Below are 19,495 nucleotides of genomic sequence, written 5' to 3'. Positions count from 1 at the left end.
TACCCTGATTTTTCACAAATCTATTTAAAACCCACCCTGCAAGGGTATCCAATTTGACAGCCATCTCACCAAAAAAAGGTAGAGAATTTCAAAGTTTGTTTTATATGAAGTATTTCCATCAACTCAAATTCTACTTATCACTGAAGCTTTACAATTATCTTTTCAAAAATATGATTATTACTGCCAACCATTTGGGGAGAACATGTAAGGGCTGATGTCATATATGCAACAACCCATCAAAAATAACTAGTGAATATATTCAGCTTATTGGATCACAAATCGTGTGTCCCTGTACACAGAGAAAGGAAGAGTCAATAAATGCATGCAATTCTCTGTTGTACTTCTATCTTCCAGTCCTTCCCTTAGGCAGCCAGAGATTGGGCAATGATTAAATGCAAGTTCATAAAGGCATTTCAAATGTGCTCTAATTAATGAGTGCCTTCTACTTTTGTTATTTTTGATGGGAGGAGATGATCTTGTTCATGCTTAAAATGGTTCTTGGATGATGACTCATTTTTAAGGCAACTTTACCCAACTAGGCTCCCTTTATTATCCTTAGCTACTGGTTATCTTGTTGTAAGTAATGGAAGTTCTGGTTTGACACAGATGGAAAATTCCAGGTTGGGAAAGACTAAATTATAATACAGTTGATATTAAATTTCCCAAAAAATTATATTTCATTCCAAAATACACATTTAAATGCATTATTTCTTCAGTAACCAGATACAATATATGCATTAGTTTGTATTTCATTAATTTTGAAATTTCATTACTCAACATCTTCAATTAGCACTTAGGCAACTTTTTACAAAATAGTGAATACCTGTGAATTTGGGACTGTATCTCGTTCTTATATATTCACACCCTATTTAATGTTATTGAATTAATCCAGCCTACTTACCTCTTCAGGGATATCATAAATTTGACAACTTAGCTTATCTAGTATGGAAACAGCAGTGATTATAAAAAATTACCACTTGGGTTTAATTGTATCTTTCCTCCACAGATTTAAATATGTTTTTGTAGTATTACTAATACTACTGGGTGTATACAATTATTAATGCATTTTAATAGAATAGAAACAGAGAAAGACTACATTTATCAAGTTTTCAAACGACTGGCATTGTTTAAGTACTAGACACTCATGTGAAATAATAGTGATTTAAATTAATATATGATAAAATGCGAAATTATCATGTCCTTTCCAGATTAATGGAAAATGAGAAACCAAGGTTCCTCTTATGTGATTGAACCACAGAAAACTTCAAGGTCCCACATATTTCCCCTAATCTCCTAATGTTTTCTAAGTTCCAAAGAATCAAAAGCTTCTGTTTTGTTCACACAGATTGCTTTGTTCCATCCAATTCTAGAAAGTGTGGTTGCTTAAATTATATTTTCAGTGGAGGTCAAGCTCCCAAATAATGGATCAATCGCGTCTTATTCTCACAAAAGAAATTGGACTCTAGCAGTTCAAACATAAAAATAATTGTTTATTTAAATCAGACAGCCTTTGTTTCAGATACCTTCTTATGAGGACAATGGGGATGGTGCTGGAGAAGTAAAGAATGCTCAAAGCATAATAAAGTTCATCCATAGCATGGAAACCCTGATTCCCCATCACATACAAAACAGGCCATGATTTAACGACATGGTTGTGCTAAGATAACACAATTCAACTGTATTGTTATACTAATTTCTGCCTAGTAATTAGACTAGGAAACTCAATTTAGTCTTTACAGAATAAACTTCTTGGTAATATATTATCTGGTACAGCTGAAGAGTTATGATACATATGAGAGTTCTGCCATGAATAGAGTTTACCTGTGTTTATAGTTCATGTTTAGTCTATAAATAAAACTTGTTTTATCATAATATTGAACATAACAATCACAAAACTGGTATAGGCATATATTCCTGTAAGATGGTTACAGCTGTTGTTTGTTTATTACATCCCACTCAGTGGTGGGAATCAGCCAGTTCACACCAGTTCGGTAGAACCGGTAGCTAATTTTTTGTTGCCCAGGCCCAGAATGGACTTCCGGAAGCAGCATCCACACAGAGAACCGGTTGTTCACATATTTGAATCCCATCTTTATTATTTTTACAAATAACTCAAAGTGGCAAACATATCCAACACACTTTCCTCCTATTTTACCCAGAACAACAATGCTGTGCGTTTGGGCTGAGAGCATGACTGGCCAAAAGTCACACAGCTGGCTGTCATGGCTAAGGCAGAATTCACAGTCTATTGCTTTTTAGCCTGATGCTTTAACCACTAGTCCAAAGTGACTTTATTATTTTAAAAGTAACTCCAGGTGGCAGACATACATAATCCTCCTTCCTTCTCCTCTTTTCCCCCCACAACAACCCTGTGAAACAGTTGGGCTGAAAGAGTGTGGCTGGCATAAAGTCACCCAGCAGGCTTTAATGCTGAAGGCGGGACCAGAACTCAGTCTCCTGGTTTCTAGTACCTTAATTATTAAAATTATTCACATTTTTCTGTTGCAGGGCCTGGAATCCATGGGCTGAAATATATGCACACCTACAGTATACTACAACCAGTAAGATTTATTTATTTAGCTGGTAAAAGTATTTCTGTGCTGCTATTTCTCAGAAGCTGCATGCCTCTATAAAGGAACTTCAAGAATGCTTTTCAGCTTATTTGTTCTTAAATGGTTTGTCTTGTACAACTTTGCTGGGTTTTTTTTAAAAAGTCAACCACCTTCATGATTAGCAAGGGCTCATCGTAACTTGTGGCAAAGTTAAATGTTAATGGAGACTTGGATGCTTAGATTCTGTTAGCAAATACCTCTCTTTTAAAATTCAGTAAAGTGAGGCACTGCACCCAAAAAGTTTTTGAGGCAGTGCTAGACCTTTGAGATAGCCAAGCTCTGTGCTCTCTAAGCTTGGTTAGTTTCTTGCAGACATTTCATTACGCAACTAGGTAACCCTCTTAAGTGCTAAAGGAGAGTGGGACTTACTCTCTGTTTATATACAGTAGCTTGCTCTGTCAGTCTTGGTAAGGGTGATGTTTTCTTCTTGGTAGTTCCATGATTAGGCTGTTGTTTATTGCTTATTTGTCTGAGTTGATAGTTCTTCGATTAGGGTATTGTTTACTGCTTATTTGTCTGCCGCTGCTCCTGGTGTTAATTTCTGCTTATCTGGATGCTTGATTGCTAATGAGGAGATATTCTATCTTTTTGTTTCCCTTTTAGCTTTTTTATGGTCTCTTTTGAATGCCAGGCAAATCTGGTTTACCTCTATGTGTTCTGGGTATAGCCAAGCTCAAGAAATAAAAGCAGCAGAATTCTAGGAATGACCTTTATTGTTGTATAGTAGGATAACAAAATCTTGAAAGCCTGTCAGTTTTGCAAGTGGCATGTTATCCATCTTCAAAAATTCCATGAACACATGAGAATCATTCCCACCTGTTTTTGAATATTCTGTGGCTCCTTCCTTGTTTCTGTCTAGACACTTTAATTTTCAAAGCGTTACTTTGTACTAAAACCTCAGGTTTCCCCCAGCATGCCAGCAGAATCACAGAGTTTCTCAACCTTGACAAATTTAAGATGTCTGGACTTCCACTCCCAGAATTGGTTGGTGGGGGAGTTCTGGCAATGGAAGTTCACACATCTTAAACTTATTAAGGTTGAAAAACACTGATCTAGGCAATCCAAGTCTCTGCTCAGTGCAGAAATCCAGATAAAAACATACTGGAAAGATGATTATCTTGTCTCTGCTTGCACCTTCTCTATGACTTTCCATGGAAATTTTTTTCACTTTTGAAGTAAGTTTACCTGTCAACAGGGTTAGGGTTTCACCCTAATCTGCCTTGCTGTAAACTTAAATTAACTAGAGGACAAATTTTGTTGTATAGCTCCCATTGGAAAGTGGAAAATTGTATTATATTACCTCAACAGGAAAAAAGATATACATGTTAACAATGTGATTTAATATTAAAATTTTAAAAAGATAAAAAAGGAAAGTCAGTATAAACCAGAGGCATAATGGAGTAAAGGGAGGGCATGTATATTTGAATTTGAGATTGCGTTTTCTTTAAAGCAAGGTTTTTGCTTTTTTACTTAGTGGCTTTACACTTAGGTTGATTTAACCATGATTACAAAATGACACAAAAAATAAATTCAATGTTTTTCTAACTTACAATTTCAGTGGCTGTTCAGCTTTTTTTGCCTGTATCTCAAGGGTGCATTTTTACACTTTTAGATCCAGCAGAACGCTTGTGAGACGTGGCCATGACAAAAGGACAGGCTGTAACTTGTTCAAAGAAAAAGCTACTTAAAAAAAGAGGCAACAGCCCTTTGCACCTTCACGCTCAATTTCTGAGCAGCTCCCCCAGGAAATGCAAGAGGAAGTGTAAGGTGGAAATAAACCCATAATAGATATTCTATGAGTACCAGTTATAGGTAAATTACTTTGTTTTCTACTTCATGAATTGCTGAAGTGCAAGATTGGACTTAGACCACGGATGAATACTTTTATTTTTCTTTTATTGTATAATTTAAGGATGGCCAATCAAAGAATTGTTTGTATTTTACGTCTAAAAACATTTTGTAACTAACCTGAAAGTTATGGTCCTGTCTTGTTTTGGAATGTACTCATATAGATATGGCCATATGTATTACTATGTGTATGCTCTAAGGCAGGCATGTCAAACTCGCGACGTCACGTGACATCGTGCGACGTATCAGGACTTTTTCCCCATTGCCGGCAATAGGGTGGGTGCGGTTTCGGTGTGATGCATCTAGCCCGCGGGCCTGCAGTTTGACATGCCTGCTCTAAGGAATATGGAGGACATTATTTACTGTAGGTGTGTTAGTTTCAACTTATTTTATGGCAAATGGGGATGTTCTTTTGGATAACATTGAGGGGCACCAACACTTTTGGCCAAAACTACCGTGTATCTGAAAAATAATTTAATGTAGTTGAGTCGAAATACCTATTACGGAGTTCAAGACTCTCATATGTTAAATGAACTACTATCACCAATTCAACGATATATAAATACTCACACAGCAATAAATGCTGATCAAGATGACGTGAACATTCAATATGGAGCGTATTAGGAAAGGAAACTTTTTAATTCAGAAAATGGAAACATTAGAATTGGTTATCTCTCATATTTTTTTCAAGTGGAATTGTACAACATCCTACATTCATTAGACAGGCAAATTGGCAATCTGTTTGGACTATGGTCCCTTCTTTCATATTTTTTCTCATTTAGCAATGTCTGCTTTTGCAGCATTTGCAGAACATGCTTAATTTTTCACAGGAATATGAGCAGCTGTCTTGGATCACTTTAGATAATTTACTTATTCATCTTGCTCAGCACTCTCTGACTTTGGCTGATCTTCAGAAGCTAACAGTGGAACATGGTTACTACCTGACTGGGAAGCTACCAGGAAGATAGGACCCTAAGTTAGACAGGAAAAGGAAGGGGGAGGGGAAAGAAGGCAACAGCAAATCACTTCTGAACCATTGTCAAGAAAATGACATAAATGTGCAATTAAATTATTCAAGCATTATAAGTCAAGTCAAATACAGGAGGCTCTAACTAAGTAGGAAGTTTTCTTATATCCCATCAGACTATTTAACCATCTTGCTTAATATTATCTATTTCCAGATTCTTCAAATATTCCTAATATCTAAATGCTACAATTTTTTTTTGAAACTAAAGGAAGTCAGGGATCAGACTTCAGACTTTCTTTAAGCAGCAGTCACTATTCTGAATGATTTTAATAACATAAAATAGTTATTGCAACACAACACAGCAGGAAAAAGAGAGTGCAGGATTCATCAAATCATTTTACTGTTCATTCTAGAAACTAACAAGTTTATTTGTCAATAAGTCCATTATGTTAACCTTCTGCAGTTTCTTGCCAATACTAAATTGTGTTTTAAAATTACTAAATTTTTTACTAGAGCGAAGCAGAAGAAAAGCTTCATTCAATAAAGAGGCACTTGCATACTCATGTATTCTTAACTCTCAATTTATTTAAAATGAATATTGCAGTCATCTTGCATCCCCTGAACTTGTGTTTACTAATAAAATCCCCGAAGGAAATATATACCTTCAACAAAATCAATCCTACTGAAAGGTATTTCAGACCCTCTTAATGGAATCCTGAGCTAAACTTTCTTCGTGTAAAATCTTGCACTAATGTAGGCAAAAAAAATCAAGATATACACAAAGGACATTTTGATGTTAGCTGAGATTATTTGCCAGTTCCGAGTTAGTGGTCAGTGAGGTCATAGAAAATACTGTCAAAATCATCAATTATTCTTTGTTCATCCAAAATCCACCTTTGCTTTTAGATTACTTCATCTTTTGCATCTTAAAACTTTTTGAGGAGCCATTTTGTTTCCTTGGAGCTACTGTGCATCATCCCAATCTGCTTCCACTTCAAAATCATTCTAACTGTTGAGAAATGTCATGAGTTGCAAATTTGTTATCAAATTATGGAGGTGGAAATTTGGTTTATATTTCTCTTATCTCATTTGATTTAAATACAGAATGTCGGGTTTCAGTTTAGCAACCAAGTAACACCTCCAAGTACTCCAACCATAGAATTCACCTGGTGCTACTAATTGTTGGTATTCATCTCTTATCACACACTCTCCTACCAGAAGACACTTCAACTTGTAAAAAAATGTATTTAGAAAGCCAAGCAAATGATAAGTCCCACTACGTAGCAAACAATTGTCATAGTAAGCAATGACTCATCAAGGAAAATCTTGGAAAACTTGACATGCTGTATCTTTTGACTTGGTTTGTATTAGACACTGCTGGGAGGTAAGTAAGTATATCTATCAGAAAGTGAGCTGACTAGCAGTGGTGGCTTAATGTGGGGATTTCTGTAGGAGAGGCCAGGCAGAAGGACTCTCAATATTTCAAGGAGTCTAAATGGAAAGAGAATTGTAAAAGGCAGGTGCCCAATCACACAGACCTCTGAACAAAATCTAAGGTTCAAATTGAAACATTTCATAATGGATAAAGGGAAAGAAAAATATTCTACATGTAATAAAAGAAGGTAAATGGTTGAAACAAACTAAACTAGAAAAAAGTGGAACAATTGTGCATTTCTACATAGCCTTCCATATCCTCCACATCCTCAAAGTCAGGTAACAAAACAGGCCATAATGGTTGTAACTGCTAGCATTCTCAAAACACTGATATCTTTGCAAAAACTGGCCAACAGTGTCTACATCTGACCAGTTAAAGGAGTTCAAAAATTAGCATAAAGTCAATTCCCCCCTCCACTCAAATTCTCATCCTTACTTTGAGTTCTGCATCTTCTATTATAAAACACAGCCAGTCACTTTGAAGGGAGCAGGAAAATAGTTCAATTACTGGTCACAAAAACTAATCTCAGGTTAGTATAATTCTCTAGGACTTCCTCCTACAGTTTGCATTCTGACTGTTCAACAATGAAAGGACAGATGGAAACATGCCACCCAATTTAAAAGAGAGGATCAAGAAGTCCCTTATATAAGGTGGGAAGAAAAACAAAATTCATTGTTTATAGCTTCTTACTTTCTTCAATAAATAATCATTATCTGAAGTTCTTTGGATTTCTTGTGAGATTGTGTAAATGATTTATTCCTGCCTGGAAACACAAGTCTGATACCACATGTTGCAGTGTTTTTCCTGCCAACTATGTTCAACAACTATTTTTTTTGCACTACATCTGACCTGAAAATTAATCAGACAGCTGCCAAACACAGATGATGGCAGAAGAACACAAGGTCAATCCACAATGCTAATCCAGGATTTATGTCATTATAATATTATATGGAATTGTCTTCTAACTGACTTATAAAAAAGGATTATATAGTTTCATAGATGACATGTTTTTAAATGGAATTATCACCAATTTTTTTTCAGTTCTGCAAAGAAAGGAATTGAGTGAGCAATGCTTCTCCAATTAGGTATTGTGAAATTGGTTTGGGTACTATCTAGGGCAGATTCTCAGATATTTTGATTTCAGGACCCCTTTACATTTTTAAAAATGATTTGGGATCTCAAAGAGCTTTGGTTCATGTGGATTATATATCTGTTGATATTTATATTAGAAATTAAAACTGAGAAATTTTAGAGTATTGATTTATTTGATTTCATAGATACCTTGAAAGGTTGTTGGTGACTCACAGTAGTCCTCAGACCACATTTTGAAAAATACTTGAGGTATATATTGCAATGAAACAAATGATACATGACATTTAAAACTCTTCTATCATTAATTTTTGTAAAACTGGTGACAAATCAATCTTTTTATTATTATAAAAGAAATGCATCCTCCCACTCTCCTAAGTGTCCTCCTGCTGAGAAGGCTTCAACTAATCTTCAAGAGAATAGAACTTATGGTACTTTATAAAGGTAGACTGTATAGATACAGGTACAGTTATCACCCAGGGAACATTAGTCTTGAGGATGACAGTGGTGACTGCACCTTCAGTAGAGGGGGCCACAATTTCCAATGGAACAGGCTTATTTTAGGACTTGCAGCCAGCTCAGTGGAACCCTTGATTCACCTGGACATCATAGTCACTGAAGCTTTGGGACTAGGTTGAGGCAGTCAGAAGGAAATTAGAAGATTGTCTATTATTCTATTTCTCTCCATTCTACTCAATTCAATTTTTGACGACTCTGAGATGTCAGTTTGCACAAATTCTAATTAACCGAGTTTGAGAATTAAAGCAGGAGGGGAGGATGACTTCCTGGTCTCAGTGAAAGACATTACTGTATGCTGTTAGAAATGTTCTTTTCCATATAAATGCTCTGACTCACGGCAGGGTTCAAATGGGACTCAAGCTAGGCTTGAAATCCCTGAAGTCTCACTGTGGCTATCAGTGGATAGTGGCAGGGATCAGTGATGCTACCATGGGCAGAGAGAAACTTCATGCTCTTTAAAGAAAGGACCGAGGAAAGGACTGTTGTATGTTTGTGAATGTTACAGCATGCTGGAAGGCCACAACTTACAGAGGGAGATTGATAACAAGTAATCCTTGACTTACAGCCACAACGGAGCCCTGAATTTTGGTTGTTAAGAAGTTGTAGTCATAAACCAAGGCACCATGTGACCAGACGCAATTTTACAACTGCGTTACGACAGCTGTAAATCAAGTCACCATGGTCATCATATGAATTCACCATGTCCATTGAACATGATGAAAAAGGCAAAAAGTGTTGCAAAATGTGCCATGTGACCATAGAACACTACAACACTATAAATGCAAGTTGGTTGCTCAGCACCTGAAATGCAATCATGCAATTGTGGGGTGAGGGGCAACTGTCATAACACTGAGTAGTTTTTCTTAAAGCCTGTTGTAACTTTGACAAATTATATGACACTTTTTGAGCCTGGTACCTCTGGAAACTGCTGTTACATCTGAATAAAATGAGTTTTTGCAAATGGCTCCTAAATACTAATGTCCTAAAGATGAAGATTGTTAGAATACTCTGGGATTGAAACATCGTATCTCTGCACCTGACCCCGGTCCACTGGTGTGGATTCCTTTGAGGGTGATGCTGTGGGAGACAATACGTTTTTCTCTGCTTAGCATAGGAACCCGGGTACCTTGAACGGCTGCCTCCCTCTCCTGTGACATGGCTTTCTCTGATCACGTTTGTTAAGAGGAGGATATTCTGTCCTTTTAGGAGAGTGTGACATCTCCTCATAGCTAGCTGTACTGTGCATCGTTCCAGGAGGTTTATGCTGCTTCTACTGTACAGAGTCTCTTAATTTCACATAAGCTGTATAATTTCTAGCTTCATCTGAGGTGAACTTGACCTAATGAATTTGGATAGGGTTTCTGAGAACTGCCACTTGGGGGAGCGCTTCACCTTCGTGCTGAGAGGATCATTTGGGTTGATGTATCATTTAAGATAATCACTTAACCTAATGCTTATTTTGACTTAGATGTTATAGACAAATTGATAATACTGATTAAATTTTGTTAAGACTACAAGGTTTTGTGCTCAAAGTTGCAGCTCCTGAATTAATATGGGACTCTTTCTCAATTCTCAAATGTATCATGGGCACACTTAATTAACCTGTTTTTTTAATGAAATGAACCCAAAGACTCAATATGTACTACTATGGATAGGATTACAGGGTTATCATTTGCAACTTTAGAAACATTTTATTCTAGATGCAACCAGACCTTTACTGTAGGCAGTCAGATGGATGTACATGGATGTCACTGGCAAAGAAAATAAGTTTTGATTCCATTAGAAATTGACATTTTGAAATAATTGTTATTTAAAACTGGGGAGTAATTTTTTTCTGAAAAGCTTGGGGCAAAAATGGGGTCACTTCTCTAGACCAATGCATGTTAATTATACTTTTAAAACTCTTAAAGGATTACATATTGAGTATAATTTATCTAAAACAGCTTAGCAATATATTCAACTGAAATGACTGAGGGAGGTGTCTAGCCTGGGCTTCAATTTCTGCACTAAAGGTCTGGAAAAGTCTATGAGGAGAAGCATGAAGAGGAGGAAGGTTGTGTTATTTTTCCCATCCTCATCTATGCTCATTCCAAGTGGTTCAATCTGATTGAGGAGCTTCTCTGTTTTAGGAAGGAAGCAATGGCAAACCACTTCCAAGAAATCTTGCCAAGAATCCAGGCAGTCACAAGAAATCAACATTGATTTGAAGGCAAACAATTAAAATAAAAAAACCCATCCAATCTGAAACAGTACTCAAATACAGCAAAACACCTTATAGTTGGTTTCTCCTATATAAATCAAGTAATTGCAAAACCAGACAGTATTTTTCCAACTGTCTCTGATTAATCAGAAATTGAGCATGTGTATGTGTATATCTGTATGAATGTGTGTGTATGTATACATGTATTTGTGCTTCTTTGCTTTGAAACAAAGTAAGCATAAGCTTCTCATGTTTCAATTCTGTATTTCCTTTTCATGATAACTCTTTCTGCTCTGTATGTGGCAAATGTAGACTCCCCTGGCCTATTGTAGGACTCTTGGAAACACTATAACTGCCCATATATTAGAGCAGGGGTGTCAAACTGCCGGCCCGCAGACCGATGCATCATAGCGAAACCGCGCCCACCCCATTGCCGGCAATGGCAAAAAAAGTCACGATATGTCGTGACACGTCACATGACATTGCGAGTTTGACACCCCTGTATTAGAGGATTAGTAATGCAACGTGAAGATGGGCATACAGGTATATGAAAAATAGTTTCATATACCCGTTTTTAATAGCTGTTTGGACTAATTAGTCCTCACTGTAGCAATAGCTATGATTCGCTTTGTTAAAGCATCAGATATAGATTTGAAGTCTGTGCAGCACAGTTCTGGAAAAAGTTTGTGCCTTTGTATATACACATAAGAATAGAGGTTAATCCAGCATTTCCTCTTTCCTAACCAGAGCCGTCACATACCCTTGTGAAAAAAAAGGGTTCTTCTCTGTTCTTGGTTTCCAAATGTATTCACTGGAATGTTCCCTCATGCCTGAATACAACTCCAATTGAGTATTCTTCCTCCAGCTATCACCAACGATTGCTGAGGCCAACATTGAAAAACCAACAACAGCCAATCCCTAATCTAACTCCACTCTCAGTTGAGTTTACTCTCCGTTTAACTTTACCCCTAAAACTCTTAATGACGTCTAAGTTGGTTGTTTATTCCCAACCTGCTTTCCTTTTAGACTGTAAGCATGTAGGCAAAACAGTTTTGTTTCACATATATGTAACTGCGAAGTATTCTGGGAGTCTTTTAAGCAGAAGGGAATGGGGAAGCCTGGACAGTACTACCACAAAATCAATGTGCTTTATAGCCGTCAAACTCCTCCAAAGCTATGGAGGCCAATGGCCACCACTGCACCCTATGTCAACAAATAGCATAAGATTAAATATTGATTGTATAAACAATTGGCTTATTTTATCTGTACTAATCTACTTCCAGTGTCACAGGTTGAGCCAAAGCTAAACTTATTTTCATTTATCATTTCTCTATTTCTCAGTATTGAGTAACATTTTATACACTACTATTTATTCCAAAGATAAAGCATCATGTTAATCCCTTTCTGGTGTACAACTAAGCTGCTCTTTAAAAGCAAGGGGGAGAAATAAGATCTTCTTTCACAGCCAGGAAACTGAAAACCACAGACATGCCGCATCTTCTGCCTCACAAAAAGGTTATCGTGGGAAGATGCAGACCCACCTGACTTTCCATAGTTCAATGGACGGAAAGCTTCAGTCACATTTTAACTATTAAATCTTATTCAGCATCTTGAGGCATTCACATCTCAGGAGCACGACTCAAACTGACCTGTTTGCTATTTTATTAATGATTTAAATTACATTTTCAGGTATAGTTTTCTATTCAAACACCCTACTAGCTTAAATTCTCTAAGGTTCACACATTATTTTCTTAAAATAAATTTCTAAGAAAAGTACAATTTAAAAATGGTTATAAATCTATTTTTTTCAATCACACAAATGTTTGGAATCAGTTCTCCATTTTTGCTTCTTTTAAGAAACTGGGACTAATTAGTTTTAAATGGTTTTACTAGAGTGTAGAAATTTCAATTTAAAGCACATCCACCAGAGAATTTGCCCTCAGCTTTTTAGCACATGACACATCAGTCACAATTCACTGATATTCCATAAGGTTTAAAGCAAACCTATAAAAGGAACTGTGAAACTGAAATTACCTATATATAACTATTTTTTTAAAAAGACACTTAAATGGAAGATAGTATTATTTCTGCAAAAAAAATTTTTTTGAAGAAGCAAATAGTAAAACTGCTCATTTATTCAGGGCCAGTCCTACCACAAGGCAGGAAGAAATGGATTCTTCAGATAATAGATTGAAGAAATGCCTTGTCTACTCTTCTTCCAGTCTGTTTGCTGGATCAATTGGCCATCCAAATATCTCACACAACTTTCACAATGAACTTTCACAAGGTTCATTCAAAAGATGTCATCCTATTATGATACCCTGGCTGGCTGGGAATGGGAATGATGGGTCAGGTGTGTGGCAAACAAGCAGCATGAACAAACAGTATCAGGGAAAACTGAAGCAGTGTCTATCCTACATCTGACCTGTATCGATATCTTTAATTTAATAAATATTTCAGGGGCTATGTACAGAACACCGTGCAAGTAAAAGGGCATTTTTAATCCTTCCCACAGTCTGAAAGCCAGTAGTGAAGGTTGGAAGCAAGATTACATCAGTTACACTGCCATGCATTTAAAAGAAAATGTCAAAATAGCAAATTTGGAGCCATAGACTTCGTATCTGTGTAATTATCACAGACATCTATTTAAGAGCCACAACCCAGTATAGCATTCTGGCACAAGCAAAACTGAAATTAAGTCCAAATTCTCTTCTGCTTGACTCATCTGCTTTGTAAAATATATGCTTAATTTTGCACTGCATGGCATGATAAAAGCAAGTGAGGTTAGGCACCGAAGTGTGGGCTCCTAGCTTAGTAGAAGAGCATGACATAATGGTGGCCTAACATTTAACTTGGTGTTTTCACTGAAAGAATCAGGGATACGTCACGAAAAAGTCTTCTACCTGAGATATGGATAGATACTATCAATCAGAGCAGACTATGTAAGCCTGAAATAGACTGCAGTGGGGGTACGAGGCAGTCTCTGGGTTTTCAGAATTATCTGTAACATAGGCAATTGCTGATGTTCATTGTATATTACAGCTAATGTTTACTTACACTTTTACAAACTTGCTTTTAAATGCATAATGTTTTGGGGGGTCTCTGGTTTTGCCACTTTCCCATTTTTAAATGCTGTATTTTGGGTTCCTACTTACATCTTTTTATTGCTACTTGCTGAATTGATTACAAAGCCTCTACTGAGCACTTATTCAAACTAATGACACTGTTGCCAATCAATTATTACCATGTTTGATGACAGAAACGTATACTACTGTATCCCTGATATTAAAACATTTGCATCCTTAGTGCTAAAAGGGTATCTGCATAAAACAACATTACGTCTCCAAAAGCGTATAGCATGACAAGGGCATTTAAAATTACTCAATCATTACTAAAGCTAGAGCTTTGAATTTTGCTTTAACTGAAACAAGATAGGACTATTTAGTTATGCTTGTCAATTACTATTAATTATGATTTATTATTGATTTAAGAGATGGAAAATAAATTGAGACATAATTCAAGTAAGACAGATAATAGGGGGTCAAACTTTCCTACACAGAGCAGATATGCAAATTGTGCATCAGGACCCCTTATTTCTTTAGATGGAATGTGTGCATTATTATAGGCTTTCTTTCCCAAATAATGACTTAAAAGCAACTTGTAACCTCTAGGCTTCACTTAAGTAATGCACTGTGTGTTGGGCTACTCATGTGTGAAATACTGGTAAAAAGTGCTGTACCCACACTGGTCTTCAGTCAATTTTGTAGAAACAAAGTTAACAATAATTTTGAAATCTCTACACTGGTTGCTAATTTACTTCTGGGTACAATATAAGGAGTCACTTGTTTTTACAGATCTGAATGATTTAGGTTCAGGATACCTTAGACACTGCTTCCTTCTGCAAGGTTCCCATCATTTAAATCTTCAGTGGTAGATGATCCACTTTGCTGCAACTTGGGGCCTGACTTTTTGTCATGACTGAATATGATGAATTTGCTCCCCAACGGAATATAAACCTCCCACATTGGTTTATTAAAAAAACACTATGTCTAAGTATAAAAATAAAGTTTTAATTTATAGTTTTAAGGACTTAAATCACCATTTTATCTTTTTGTACAATCTGTTGCTTTAATATGCTTACTTTTTGTATACCGTCCTGGTATTTTGGTAGCAGGCAGCTAAAAGTAAAATACATAAATAAATATTAGATGTTTAGAGTCCTGTTTGAAGGTGCACTTAATACTGCAAGGCCGAAGACATAAAATGTACATCCAATGTAAATTAAATGAATTCCCGTTTTCTTTCCACCTCAGCTGTAACTGATGGGCATAATCAGGGATGCAAACTGCACGTCAAGAATGAAACTGTCTTCATATCCACATTGTTTATTACATTAGTTTAGAAGTGATTTGCTGTTTTAGCAGTAATTATTTAAGCAAAACAAAAATGTAGTGTTTGAAAGTATATTGTCACATTACTTAGAATGCTATTTTCCAGTTAACAGATGTTAACAGTTTTTAAACAATAGGTCTAATAATGTTTGTATTTTAGAATGGTTTTTAAAAAAAGTTCCTCTGCCCCATCAAAGACTCATCTCAGTTTAACTATGAACTTGTATTTCCATGATATAGCAGGTTACAAAATGTCTTCAGTTTCAAACTATTCTAAATGGCACAGCTTTCCTCCAAACATTCTGAGAGCTGTAACTAAAGACCAAAGAGGTGCTTTCCTAACCCCAAAGCCAGCTCCGAACAAATTAAACCTTTTAACTAAAATCCAGGTCATTAAAATACAATAGTGGCTATCCAATACTCTTGCTCCTAAGCCTTGAACAGAACTGGTAACAACTCAGGCAAGTAGATGGAAAGAATCTCCTACCCAGAGATTGCAGAGAGCTTTTGGTGTGCCTGATAGGCAATCTCGCATCCTTTGGTACGTGTTCTGTGCATTTCAGCATGTAACGCTGGGCAACTGACTGAGACATCCCCAATGGAAATGACCAATTCCCGATACAGAGCCACCTGGGTGTTGAAGTCCTGGACAAGCTGAGAAAGAGAAAGAAAAAATCTATTTACATACAACCAACATTTTGCTGCAGTGAAAGGCAGGATTTTTTTTAAAAAGTTGCTCCAGCTGTGCTGATCCAGGCATTTGAAACAGAACGAAGATCTGCCCCCCCTACCATGCCATAAATAATGAAGCATATTATAAAAGCTGCCCTTTGCTCGCCCAGAGCATGCATTTTCACTGGGAAATGAAGATATTTTAAGCCTTTGAAAGTGTTTTTACATGCTGAAGCTGGCTGACTAACAGCTTTTCTTTTCCCCGGAAGCCAAATATTTTATCATGAAAGAAGATAATGTTTCCAGAAATAGTTTCTCCTCTATGCCCCCTGCCCTAATCTCCCCCCCACCTACCCCAATTTTCTGACTTGCTATCTATCAGGAGTGGAATGTGTACCTCACTGCTCTATTTTATTTTAAAACTGTTTTTTTCTGGCTCTAAGACTGTTTTTACTATTCTTAAAAATCTGGCTATTTATATAGGAGGAAAAATCCCTTGCCATTTAATATTTGTACCAGTACTTTAGTCTGTATATAAAAAAAGCTTCAAACTCAAGGCTTCAGGGTTAAATGAGTCATTATTTTGTTTCATACAATTACTATTGCTGATTTTTCTTCTGAGACAAATTACGTTTGTATATGTATGCAACAAGGAAAAGGATTAACAATATATTCTAACATTAATTTGGAAGATAGTTCAGATTTGTCCACCATTTAACCCTCAAACTATCATAAAATGGCATCCCTTCTTTTGAATATATGTATCCAAAAACAGTACATGTTATTGTTGCATTGACATATATTTTGCCATAACCCTAACCCCAAACTATATTCTCAACATTTCTGTTGTACAAAGTGAGACCTATGCTAGCATTTTCAGAAATACTTCACCCCCATAGCTGGATTCTCTGGCTAATCAACTCCAAGGGACTGTTGTGCACTGTGTGATAAAATTCCCTTCCAGATTAGCATGTTATGGCCCTGACAAAGAAAATCGCCTTTGACAAACTGCCCAAATCAAGGCTTGAAAACACTACCCTCAAAAACTCTTTTGTGATACTTGATGAGCCTTAATAGAACCTTATGAATGTCAGGCTTTATTTTTAAAGGTTAACATTTTGTAAACTCACGACTGTAAGTTTGTATAAAAGAAAGTTAAATGGGAAGATTTTTTTTAAATGCTCTAAAATGAAAAGAATACTAAAAAGTTTAAGTAAATTATTTTCTAAAGAAAATGACTAAATTCAATATTGTAACTTTCAGAGCTCAGTTCACATATTTCCATAATTGAAGATTTTCAGCGCAAATAATCTGTAGTTTCAATTTACAAAATGGACTTTATTTACATTCATATATTGCAGTAAGAATCCCATTAATATATGTATAGCAGCCTTATGAAGTGCTAATTACACAAATCTCAATATAAATTTGTCTGTTTTAGGACACACAAGTCTTGCTGAAGGAAAATGCCTATTCCAACCTAACGCATCTGAAAAAGAAGACTGGTCTGCAGCCTATCTCAGCCCACTGTGTTCGGACTACTTAGATCAGAGGTCCCCAACCTTTTGGGCACCAGGGACCGATTCCGTGGAGAGAGGTTTTTCCGCGGATCGGAGAATGCATGGTTTTGTGTGCTGCCTGCATCCCACCGATAGGCTTTGCTTGTTTGTGCGGACCGGTTGCTGGCATGTTGCGGCCTGGTACCGGTCCACAGACCAGGGTTGGGGACCCCTGACTTAGATCACATCGAAATAAAAACAGTAATTCTAAAATTCTCTTGATTTATGAAGGCTCAGACCTTCTCAGCTAACTCCGACAAATTCAATATTTATACAAAAATTAGAAGCTCAAGGCAATTTACATTCCTAAACAAGTTTATGCAAAAGTTAATCCCTTTTGAATTCAGTATTCTGAAATAAATCTATATATGATTGCAACCAAAATGTTTGTGTAACTATTGAGTTTTTTAAAAAATCATGCATTGTTTACAGTCATAGTCCCCAAAATATTAGCCTAAGAAGTATCTGCAAACAATAGATTCCAAAATACCTAAATAGGGAAATTAGAAAGCTAAGAATAGATTTTTCTTATCAAGTACTATGATTCTATCTTTTTAACTGCACAAGATAGCATAAAAATGTATTTTCTTAAAAAAAGAACAGTTCTGATGTTAGAACTGTATCTTAATGAAGTTAACCATACTACAGAGCTCAATTGCACCAAAGTTCAACGTAATTTGGATTTGGCACAAATATACTTCTGGTAGATTAATTCCTATCTACCCTGGAGGTTGAAATGGCAAGTTAGTTCATAGATCAACAGGCACAGCTGCTATTTGCACCAGTAAGTTAGCACAACTGTGGCCTGAAAGACAGATGCACATTCTTTGATATCACCTCCATGTGCATTCACAACCTTGTTTTCTATTGAGCCAGCAGAACTGCATGGGATTTATTTTTCTTATTTCCCACTTCTGAAATTAAGAGGAAACATAGAAAGTGCTTGCTCTGGATTTCTGCAACATGAGGTCTACACAAGGTGTATAATATGGTTCCAGATTACACGGTGGGAAAATACTACCAACCAGCAGATGTTTCGTACTTCTGTAGTGTCCACTGAACACGCAAGTCAATGTTCCAAAATCCACCCCCTTCCCATCTTTCTTTACCTTTCCTACGAAGCATGTATAAACGTGAGCTCTTTCTTCAGCCCATAAAACACCCAAGGCTTTTAAAAACCATTATTGTAACGCACGCACGCCTCGCAAGCCCCGGTTTCGAAGCTGCTACTTGAGCAAAAAGGGTGTCAACTCAAATGCGGACTGCAGTTTTAAAAATAGTGCAGCTGCACGTGATCGGAATAGGCAAGGAGTGCGGGAGACCAGGGAAGGGGGAGAGGAGTGGTCCCTTTCACTGAGCCACACAAACACGTCCAAAAACAAATGGGAGGGGGCGCAGCTGCGCGGTACCCACCATCTTGCAGTCATCCAGGGCTAGTCTCTGGGTCTTAGGGACGCCCTCGGTGCTGCTGCTGTCTCGGCCTTCGCAGTCCCTGCCGTGCAGCGACGTTTTGCCGATTTGGAAGATCGAACCGGTGGACCTGGGGCGCTTTTTGCGCCCATTCGGTGCAGAACTCATTCATACGCATCCACCAAGGCAAAAGCTGCTGCTACACGGGTGCCAGCCGCGGGGGGGGGGGCAAAGATTTTCCACCACGCCAGACTCGGGGGCCGCCGCCACAGGCGGCAGCAGCAGCAGCAGCGCGTCGATGAATCCGGTGAGAGCTCCAGAATCGCTCGCGCTCGCCCGGCGCCTTTCCCTGGCTTCTCTTCACAGGCGGGCGGGCTGGTTGGGCTCCGGGGAGCCTTCGGCCGGCAGGGGAGCACTCGAGGAGACGGTCGCGGTGGCTTGCAGCATCGCCTCCCGTCGGCTTACAGCAGCGAGGGCGAGGTGAAGGATGCTAAACAACTTCTTCCTTTCAGCACCGCCAGCCGCAGCATTTCAGTCCCTGGAGCAAAACCTGAGCGCGGGTCCGGTCTGCCCGCCTGGTCTGCAGGCGGCGGAGATCCGAAGCTGCTCGGCCGAGCGGGGCTTCCATTCAGGACGGAAGGAAACGCAGCCCTTGCCCCGAGCCCGCCGTCTCCAGCGACCCCGCTTCTTTTGTGCCTCCTTCGCGCAGAGCACCAGCTTCTGGCTCGCCCCCTCCCTCGCCGCCGCAGCCCAGAAGGGGAGCGAAGGCATGTGCGCCTGTGTATATCAGGCA

The 19,495-nt window shown here is 37.8% G+C and overlaps 1 protein-coding gene across 1 annotated transcript in view; it reads right to left on the bottom strand.

Moving 5' to 3' along the window:
• RGS7BP (regulator of G protein signaling 7 binding protein) overlaps positions 1-18,870 on the bottom strand; it is a 43,364-nt gene extending 24,494 nt beyond the window's left edge. Inside the window, exons 1-2 of the mRNA XM_015812648.1 lie at positions 18,706-18,870; positions 15,549-15,715 (exon numbers count right to left, since the gene is read on the bottom strand). Of these exons, the coding sequence (XP_015668134.1) occupies positions 15,549-15,715; positions 18,706-18,870 (332 nt within the window). The remainder of the gene's footprint in view (positions 1-15,548; positions 15,716-18,705) is intronic.
• Between the last annotated feature and the right edge of the window lie 625 nt (positions 18,871-19,495).

This window comes from Protobothrops mucrosquamatus, unplaced genomic scaffold (genome assembly GCF_001527695.2).
Source record: "Protobothrops mucrosquamatus isolate PMUCROS unplaced genomic scaffold, P.Mucros_1.0 scaffold104, whole genome shotgun sequence".
Lineage (NCBI taxonomy): Eukaryota > Metazoa > Chordata > Lepidosauria > Squamata > Viperidae > Protobothrops > Protobothrops mucrosquamatus.
This window is presented reverse-complemented; position numbering and strand designations above follow the sequence as displayed.